At 48.9% G+C, this 10,010-nt stretch overlaps 1 protein-coding gene across 1 annotated transcript in view; it reads left to right on the forward strand.

The window, feature by feature from the left end:
* Positions 1 to 272: 272 nt before the first annotated feature.
* palb2 (partner and localizer of BRCA2) overlaps positions 273 to 10,010 on the forward strand; it is a 21,810-nt gene continuing 12,072 nt past the window's right edge. The window contains exons 1-7 of the mRNA XM_076267247.1: positions 273 to 351; positions 674 to 786; positions 896 to 955; positions 2,804 to 2,939; positions 3,669 to 5,555; positions 5,849 to 8,148; positions 8,596 to 8,742. Coding sequence (XP_076123362.1) covers positions 727 to 786; positions 896 to 955; positions 2,804 to 2,939; positions 3,669 to 5,555; positions 5,849 to 8,148; positions 8,596 to 8,742 — 4,590 coding nt within the window. The 5' untranslated portion in view covers positions 273 to 351; positions 674 to 726. The remainder of the gene's footprint in view (positions 352 to 673; positions 787 to 895; positions 956 to 2,803; positions 2,940 to 3,668; positions 5,556 to 5,848; positions 8,149 to 8,595; positions 8,743 to 10,010) is intronic.

The raw sequence follows: 10,010 nt of genomic DNA on the forward strand, positions 1-10,010 counted from the left end.
GCTGTCTGGAAGCCAAGTGTGTTTACATAGCCTGACAATCAGACAGCAATAGTAGAGAGCGATAGATCTATTTAGAGTGCACGTAATTAAAACAACCACAACTTCTCTGAAAGTACCACTAATTAATAGCATGCATTCAGGCAATAAAACTGAGTAAATCCGGATTGAGTGACTATCAACTGGACGCGAAGAACATTGCTCTTTGCGAAAGGAAATCGTTGGAATTCTACAATCAGAGAGCAACTACTTATGTCTAGCATAGAGTAGTCGCGGGAGACTTTGATCGCCACCACCACAACAGCAGTATTACGGACGTAGAGAGAACTGCCGATGAAACATTCATTTAACACGGTCGGTGTTTAGATGAAGATGTGTTTTCCCATTTCGTCATCATGTCCGCGTTTTATATGTGTGATTCATTATTGTTTAAACTGGTATGGCTGTCACTGACTTGTCAAAGAGTTAACTTTTCTTCTCGTTAGCCATTTAGCTAACGTTATTGGCCTGTTTAAAGTTAGTTAGCGGTAGCTAGCGTAGGCTGTGTCTCTCGTTAACATCTCGATTATTCTGATGATTTTGTAACGCTAGTGACTTTCGCACAGCTGAAGTTCGAAGGCTTCAGAACCGCTTTCACCGTTTGACAGAGCGTGACTTCCTATTTTGTCCCCGAAAGGTAACCGAGAGGAGGAGGGCGAGACTCACTCCGGTGGACCGTAGCTGACCGGAATGACGGAACGTGGAGAGAGTGACGTTAACGTCAGTGTGGTCGAGGAGGAGAAGGAGCTAGTGAGAGCATTACGTTTTAGTCTTTCTGTCGTTCGTACTTTCCTCTCATGCTCGTGATCACAATGTGTCTAATTTTGTGATTCTGGTCTCTGTCTCTCCCTCCTGTTAGCTGAGAAGAAGGTTGGAGCTCTTGCAGAGGGAATATGAACGAACCGCCCTACGACTACAGGTAACCTACTGTAATAGATAGGCCTATGAACGAACTGCCCTACGACTACAGGTAACCTACTGTAATAGATAGGCCTATGAACGAACCACCCTATGACTACAGGTAACCTACTGTAATATAACGAACCACCCTACGACTACAGGTAACCTACTGTAATAAGCCCATGAACGAACTGCCCTATGACCATAGGTAACCTACTGTAATAAGCCTATGAACCTACGACTACAGGTAACCTACTGTAATAGGCCCATGAACGAACTGCCCTACAAGTGCAGATAGTTTAATAGGCAGGCATCAACAAACTGCCCTACGAGGGCAGGTAGTTTAATAGGAGTTTAATAGGCATCAACAAACTGCCCTACAAGTGCAGGTAGTTTAATAGGCAGGCATCAACGAACTGCCCTACGAGGGCAGGTAGTTTAATAGGAGTTTAATAGGCATCAACAAACTGCCCTACAAGTGCAGGTAGTTTAATAGGCAGGCATCAACGAACTGCCCTACGAGGGCAGGTAGTTTAATAGGAGTTTAATAGGCATCAACAAACTGCCCTACAAGTGCAGGTAGTTTAATAGGCAGGCATCAACAAACTGCCCTACGAGGGCAGGTAGTTTAATAGGAGTTTAATAGGCATCAACGAACTGCCCTACGAGGGCAGGTAGTTTAATAGGCAGGCATCAACGAACTGCCCTACGAGGGCAGGTAGTTTAATAGGAGTTTAATAGGCATCAACAAACTGCCCTACGAGGGCAGGTAGTTTAATAGGAGTTTAATAGGCATCAACGAACTGCCCTACGAGGGCAGGTAGTTTAATAGGAGTTTAATAGGCATCAACGAACTGCCCTACGAGGGCAGGTAGTTTAATAGGCCATGAAAAAACGTCCCTGCTATTGTTATTGTAATGTCATCATGAACAACCCAACCAACTGCTCTAAGACTACAGGCGGTTTGTGCCTTAATATGAAATTCTGTGAAGATGGAGATGAGCTTGTGTTGTAATTGATCCAACTGCTCTAAGACTACAGGCGGTTGGTGCCTTAATATAAAAGTCTGTGAAGATGGAGATGAGCTTGTGTTGTAATTGATCCAACTGCTCTAAGACTACAGGCGGTTGGTGCCTTAATATATGGAGATGAGCTTGTGTTGTAATTGATCAATATGATATTTTGATATTTGCACTACAATATGAGGATGAAACTCTCATTTTGCCTTATTTTCATGAGAGGGTCTTCATACATGTCTTATTTGCTTCTTTAGTTAATGTCTTACTGTATTCTGTAGTCTTTGTCTACAAATTCAGTGTGTACATTCATCGTGTGTACATTTTGTGCTTATGTGTGCGTGTGTGTGTGTGTGTGTGGTGTCTGTGTATGTGTGTGTGTGTGTGTGTGTGTATGTGTGTGTGTGTGTGTGGTGTCTGTGTGTGGTGTCTGTGTGTGGTGTCTGTGTGTGTGTATGTGTGTGTGTGTGTGTGTGTGTGTGTGTGTGTGTGTGTGGTGTCTGTGTGTGTGTGTGTGTGTGTGGTGTCTGTGTGTGTGTGTGTGTGTGTGTGTGTGTGTGTGTCTGTGTGTGTGTCTGTGTGTGTGTGTGTGTGTGTGTGTGTCTGTGTGTGTCTGTGTGTGTGTCTGTGTGTGTGTGTGTGTGTGTGTGTGTGTGTGTGTGTGTGTGTGTGTCTGTGTCTGTGTCTGTGTCTGTGTGTGCGTGTGCGTGTGCGTGTGCGTGTGCGTGTGCGTGTCTGTGTCTGTGTCTGTGTCTGTGTCTGTGTCTGTGTCTGTGTCTGTGTCTGTGTCTGTGTCTGTGTCTGTGTCTGTGTCTGTGTGTGTGTGTGTGTGTGTGTGTGTGTGTGTGTAGAGAGCAGAACGCCGGGATGTGGTGCGTAGACATGTGCGTAGTCGCATCTCAGAACTCAACAAATCACAACTCCTCCGTCAACCTGAAGCCCCACCCCTTGAGTCCAACCCCAGTGGGAAACCTACTAACCACTCAGGTACATAACACACTGACCAATCAGGACCAGGTAAATAACACATTGACCAATCAGGACAAGGTGAATAACACACTGACCAATCAGGACAAGGTACACAACACACTGACCAATCAGGACAAAGTAAATAACACACTGACCAATCAGGACAAGGTACACAACACACTGACCAATCAGGACAAAGTAAATAACACACTGACCAACCAGGACAAGGTAAATAACACACTGACCAATCAGGACAAGGTAAATAACACGCTCCGCTGACCAATCAGAACAAGGTAAATAGCACACTGACCAATCAGGACAAGGTAAATAACAACCACTCAGGAACTGGTACATTGCGCACTATGCAATGCAATATTATGGACTGGTACATTCAACGAAGAATGATTTGCTGTGGATGCTTTTTTTCTGTCATTCTCTCTCTCTCACACACACACACACACACACACACTCTGATTGGTCCTTGTGTGTTGTTTTTCTCTCCCGTTTCATTGATCTGATCTCTGATTGGTTCTTGTGTGTTGTTTTTCTCTCCTGTCTCAGTGCTCTGATCTCTGATTGGTCCTTGCGTGTTGTTTTTCTCTCCCGTGTCAGTGCTCTGATCTCTGATTGGTCCTTGCGTGTTGTTTTTCTCTCCCGTGTCAGTGCTCTGATCTCTGATTGGTCCTTGTGTGTTGTTTTTCTCTCCTGTCTCAGTGCTCTGATCTGATGTTGTTTTCTCCTTTGCAGGTGTGGACGTTCTAGGAGGTTCTGTTGCTCTGCGTTCTTCACCTGGCCCCTCCAGATCTCTGGGTTCTCCTCACACCAGGGTTCCGGCGGTCCGGTTCCACTTGCCCACCTTAGACCCCGCCCTCTCCCCTAAGCTAAGCCCCGGACACCGACTACGCTCCAAACGCAGCCGTCTTCGCTTGGCAGAGAGAGAGAGGGATGAAGAGAGCAGCCAAGAAAAGGAGAGAGAGAGGGATGGAGAGAGCAGCCAACAGAAGGAGAGAGAGAGGGATGGAGAGAGCAGTATGGAGAAAGAGAGAGAGAGGGATGGAGAGAGCAGTTTGGAGAAAGAGAGAGAGAGGGATGGAGAGAGCAGTTTGGAGAAAGAGAGAGAGAGGGATGCAGAGAGCAGTTTGGAGAAAGAGAGAGAGAGGGATGCAGAGAGCAGTTTGGAGAAAGAGAGAGAGAGGGATGCAGAGAGCAGTTTGGAGAAAGAGAGAGAGAGGGATGGAGAGAGACGTTTAGAGAGTGAGAGAAGGAGAGATGGAGAGAAGGGTGACGAAGCTCCATGGTCTAATCTGCCAGTCAACCAATCAGACACCAAGAGTCCTGCCTCTGACCAATCACTGCGAAGGAGACGCACCAGTAAACCAAGGAGGCCTGCAGGGAATCTAGACCAATCAAAGCCGGCGGCTACTCCTACAGCTGGTCCCGGTCGTCACCCTGTTGACCAATCAGAGCCTGGAGCTACTCCTGGTCATCACCCTGTCGACCAATCAGAGCCTGCACCTACTCCCGGTCATCACCCTGTTGACCAATCAGAGCCTGCGGTCATTCCGACTCTTCACCCTGTTGACCAATCAGAGCCTGGAGCTACTCCCGGTCATCACCTTGTAAACCAATCAGAGCCTGGGGTCATGCCGACTCTTCACCCCCTTGACCAATCAGACCCTGCAGCTGCTTTTGGCTATCACCCATCAGACCAATCAGAGCATGCACTCATGCCGACTCTTCACCCTGTCGACCAATCAGACCCTGCAGCTCATCACGATGTCACAGCCTCCAGCCAATCAAATGGTCCTTCAGGTGAAGAGCCTGTCCAATCAGAGAGCATTGTGTGTGGCAGCAGCCAATGGGAGAGCTCGTGCACGCTGGTGGAGGGGCTGCTGTTTCCGCTGGAGTACTACGTCAGGACCACTCGCCGCATGGCCAGCTCTCAAAGCCCATTGGACCTCCAGGCCGTCATTCTCAGCCAGCTGAGCCGGGGGCGGGGCAAACGCAGAGCCAGCCAATCACGGCCTTCGTTGACGCCCAGTGGGGGTTGTGGCGCCGTCGCCTCTGAGGATTCCTACGTGCAGATGGACTCTGAGCCAATCAGAGTTGAGGATTCCTCTCTGCACCTGGACTCTAAGCCAATGGGAGCGGAGGTGTCCTCCTTGCAGACGGCATCTAGACCAATCAGAGCTCGGAGGCGTCGCCGAGGGGCGGGCTGGGCAAGGAAGCCGAGGCAGAGTCGAATCCCAAGCCCGTCGTGGACCAATGAGGATGCAGCGTCAGACACAGAGGCCCGCCCACAAACCCACTCAGAGCCAATCAGAGGTGATGACGACCTAGAGACACGCCCACTAACGCACTCGGAGCCAATCAAAGGTGATGATGACCACCTAGCGACACGCCCACTAACCCACTCAGAGCCAATCAGAGGTGATGACCACCTAGAGACACGCCCACCAATAATCTCTGGGCCAGTCACAGCTGATGGCCGCACGGAGACACACCCCCTTGTCAACGTCGCCGTGGAAACTAAACCACTCCCACCAGAGAGGCTCCTCCTACTGCCGGAGGTTTATCCAATCTTCAGAAGGGGGTGTGGCCAGAAGAGGAAGCGTACACAGATGGAGAAGGAAGGTCAGATTCACCAGACGTGTGTGTGTGTGTGTGTGTGTGTGTGTGTGTGTGACTAACATGTTTATGATGTTTATGATGGGTTTTTGATATTTGTGTTGATTTTTTAAAATATTTTTTGATATTTGTGTTGACGTGTGTGTGTGTGTGCGTATGATGCAACATGCGTAGATTGTTTCTGTGTGTATTATGTGAGTTTATACTCATGTGTTTTTGATGTGTGTGTGTGTGTGTGTGTGTGTGTGTGTGTGTGTGTGTACATTGTGTGTGTGTGTGTGTGTGTGTGTGTGTTCCAGGTGCAGTTTCTCCGCTGCTGCCCTCGTTGAGCTCACTCGCCCAGGCGCTGAAAGCAGAGGATCATGGGAGCCTGCGGAGTCTCCTCCTGACCTTTGACCTGCAGGACTTCCATCTCCCCGACGACGAGTTCGGCCAGCTCAAGCTGCAGAAGCTCCGCCCCCTGCTGATGGGGGTGGAGCCATACTCGCCCCCGTCCTCCGGGCTCACTACTCGCCGTAGCAACAGGCGCCATAGCAACAGGGCTGCAGCAAACACAACCCCTAGCAACAGCCAGCGGTCTAAGAGGTCTCTCTTGGAGCCTCAATCTGAGCACAGTGATTGGCTGAGCCCAGACCCCCTGCTGCTAAGCCCCACCCCTACAGGAAGTGAGGTGCTTGGCCCACCACAGCTCAGCAGCCAATCAGAGGGAAGGGCTGATGAGCCCGACCAATCACAAGCACAGAAAGAAATGAAGCCAATCACAGGCTTAACAGACACCAAGGACCAATCAGAGACAAGGTCAGGCACTGCAGACCAATCAGACTCAACTGAGCAGGGTGATGACCAATTGCGGCAAAGATGGACTATTGACCAATCAGAGAGGCAGGGAGACTCCACTACTGACCAATCAGAAAGGCAGGGAGACCCCACTACTGACCAATCAGAGAGGCAGGGAGAAAGCATAGCTGGAAGCAGGCTAGCGTCGACAGATGTAGCATCACACACAGACACACACACCGCTTCAGATGCAGACACAGTCACACACACACACTCACACACACACAGAGATATGCACAGCACTTTAGATACTAACACACACACAGACACACACACAGACACACACACCGCTTCAGATGCAGACACAGTCACACACACAGACACACACATACTGGCAGATACACACATAACCACAAAGACTTACGCACAGACACACTCACACACACTAACAGACTTGTGCCAGCTCAAGGACTCAAACACACTATCGGACACACCCACACACACGCGCGCTGTGACAGGCACAGCCCAGTCTGAAGTGGAGCACACACACACACACACTCACACTCACACACACACACACTCCCTACTGAGCCTCAGCCTGTCGCTGACCTCACACACCCAGAGGGGTCACGACCCTGACCTGCCCTCTCTAGGCCACACCCCCTTCTCACCACCCCCCACCTCCCGCCCTCTCTTCCGCTCACAGCACTCTCCCTCCCTCCATCCCTCCTTCCACCCCTCCCTCCTTCCCTCCCTCCATCCCTCTCTCCATCCCTCCCTCCTTCCCTCCCTCCACCCCTCTCTCTCTTCCTCCCTCCACCCCTCCCTCCTTCCCTCCCTCCATCCCTCTCTCCATCCCTCTCTCCATCCCTCCCTCCATCCCTCCCTCGACCCCTCTCTCTCTTCCTCTCTGGGCTGTAGCCCCACCCACATGCCTGCTGCTGATTGGCTGGCGGAGTCTTCGAGGGGCGGAGCCAACAGTCGGGTTCCAGACCCAGCCGGAACCAACACAGAACAAAGCACGATTGGAACCAGAACCAGAACTAGTGAACGGAACCAGAGGACCAGCACTGAGGGGAACGCGAGGGGAACCCACACTGACTCAGAACAGGAGCACAGTGGAACCAGGAGAACCCACACTGACCCAGAACAGGAGCACAGTGGAACCAGGAGAACCCACACTGACCCAGAACAGGAGCACAGTGGAACATGTGGAACCAGGAGAACCGGCCCGTTCTGCCCTCAGACACCTCAGAGTAGTCAGCCAATCACTACACATCAGCCCACCCACACTGGCCCCTCATTGGTCAGCCGTGGCCTTGAATCCTCCCCCACTGACTCCCTATTGGTTAATGATGCCCCTAAATCCTACCACACTGACTCCCTATTGGTCAATGGTGCCCTTGAATCCACCCCCACTGACTCCCTATTGGTTAGCAATGCACCTCAATCCTACCACAATGACTCCCTATTGGTCAATGGTGCCCTTGAATCCACCCCCACTGACTCCCTATTGGTTAATAATGCACCTCAATCCTACCACACTGACTCCCTATTGGTTAATAATGCACCTCAATCCTACCACACTGACTCCCTATTGGTTAATGGTGCCCTTGAATCCTCCCCCTCTGACTCTTTATTGGTTGATCATGCCCAAAAGCCCTCACAAATTGACTTGTCATTGGCTGCTCATGTCCCAGATCCCGCCCTAGCGGACTCCTCATTGGCTGAAAGCGTTCCGGAGCAGGCAAACTCTTCCTCATTGTTCGAGTGTAACAAGGAGGAAGAAACACCTGTTTTGAAACAAACAGACTCTCTGAAGGTAATGTGTGTGTGTGCGTGTGTGTGTGTGTGTGTGTGTGTGTGGCAGAAGAGTGGAGTGTGTGTGTGTGTGTGTGAGTGTGTGTGTGTGTATGACGTGTGTGTGTATGACGTGTGTGTGTGTGTATGGCGTGTGTGTGTGTATGACGTGTGTGTGTGTGTGTGTGTATGACGTGTGTGTGTGTGTGTGTGTGTGTGTGTGTGTGTATGACGTGTGTGTGTGTGTGTGTATGACGTGTGTGTGTGTGTGTGTTTGACGTGTGTGTGTGTAACAGTCTCTGTCTCTGTCTGTCTCTGCAGGGTGCGGTGGAAGGCTGTGTGTATGACGTGTGTGTGTGTGTGACGTGTGTGTGTGTGTGTGTGTGTGTATGACGTGTGTGTGTGTGTGTGTGTATGACGTGTGTGTGTGTGTGTGTGTGTGTGTAACTGTCTCTCTCTGTCTCTGCAGGGTGCGGTGGAAGGCTGTGTGTATGACGTGTGTGTGGTGCGTTCTCCATCCTTTGCCGTGTGTGTGGCAGGAGAGAGGAGTGTGTGTGTGTGGACTGAGGACTCACCCCGTCACTGGAGCCTGTCACACACCTGGAGATTCACACAGGTACACACACACACACACACACACACACTCACACACAAACACACACACAAACACACACACACGCACGCATGCACATGCACACAAACGCAAAAATGTTTTACTTCTGTATTTCTGTTCACAAATATACAAGAATGAAAATTACACATACACCTACACACACACACACCAGTATTTCCCACAGAATTGGATTTGGAAAACACTTTTTCATTTACATCGGGATTTTGCATTCAGTGTCGGAGTCAATAAAATGAATAGAGCCCTGCACGAGCAGCTGTAACTAAGCATGCTAAGCTCGACATCCAAACAGTATTCTAATGTTAGCTTAGAGATACGGCTTGATTGCATAACTTAACTTAATTTAGTCTCCCCAATGCTCTATGTTGTGATAAGAGTTAACTTTAATGCAGCAGTTCTGAACAAATTTGCGCAGCATGGTCACGATGCTAAGTGGATTTAATAGCAATTTAGCCCGTCGGGGTTTCTAAGTGCCAACGGCAATCCTTCAACATGTTAATGTTTTGTGCAGATGCGGACAGAGTACACAGCTTCATTACTTGAGTAAAAGTACAGATACCCTTTGCTAAATTTTACTCAAGTACAAGTAAAAGTACAACAGTCAGATGTCTACTTAAGTAAAAGTACTGAAGTACTTGTTTTTAAAAGTACTTGAGTATCAAGAGTACAAAAGTAGCCTACATTTTCTAAATATTGCATTACTACTGCCACAGTGCTTACATTTATGTACAGAATCGTCCTACATGGAGTTATGAAAAATGTTAATGTTTATACCTTGGAGAATGTAAAAGGAATTGAAAGTAAAATCAAGTCATTTTCATCTTTTTACCATGTTGCCAGGGATGGGCAGTATTTCTAATACATGTATTTTAAATACGTATTTCAAATACAAAATAATATTTTGTAACTGAAACACTTGAAGTGAAAACTATCATTAACTTGTTCAGAAAATTGAAATAGTCTGGGGAGGTGGGGCCACAGGTTGGCACATTCCCGGGATGGACCTTTTGCATCTTCATGCATTGTTACGTCCATGGTTTCGTCTCTTATCTAAATCTAATCTGACCATGGAGTTGACATTGGCGGAAAGATGTGGGGGTTTTCTGATAGGCTGTCCCAATCATTGGCGCCTGCACAATCCAATCACGTTTGAAAGGGGAACAACAAATTGAGGGTTTCCGAGATTTTTCTTTATAAGAAGTAACAGGTACTCACGGTTATGGATAGAAATGTAGTGGAGTAAAGAGTACAAT

This window comes from Alosa pseudoharengus, unplaced genomic scaffold, assembly GCF_046254945.1.
Source record: "Alosa pseudoharengus isolate Yale_2024_CS ecotype anadromous, Long Island Sound unplaced genomic scaffold, YU_APseudo_1.1 YU_APseudo_1.1_scf_42, whole genome shotgun sequence".
NCBI classification, from domain to species: domain Eukaryota; kingdom Metazoa; phylum Chordata; class Actinopteri; order Clupeiformes; family Clupeidae; genus Alosa; species Alosa pseudoharengus.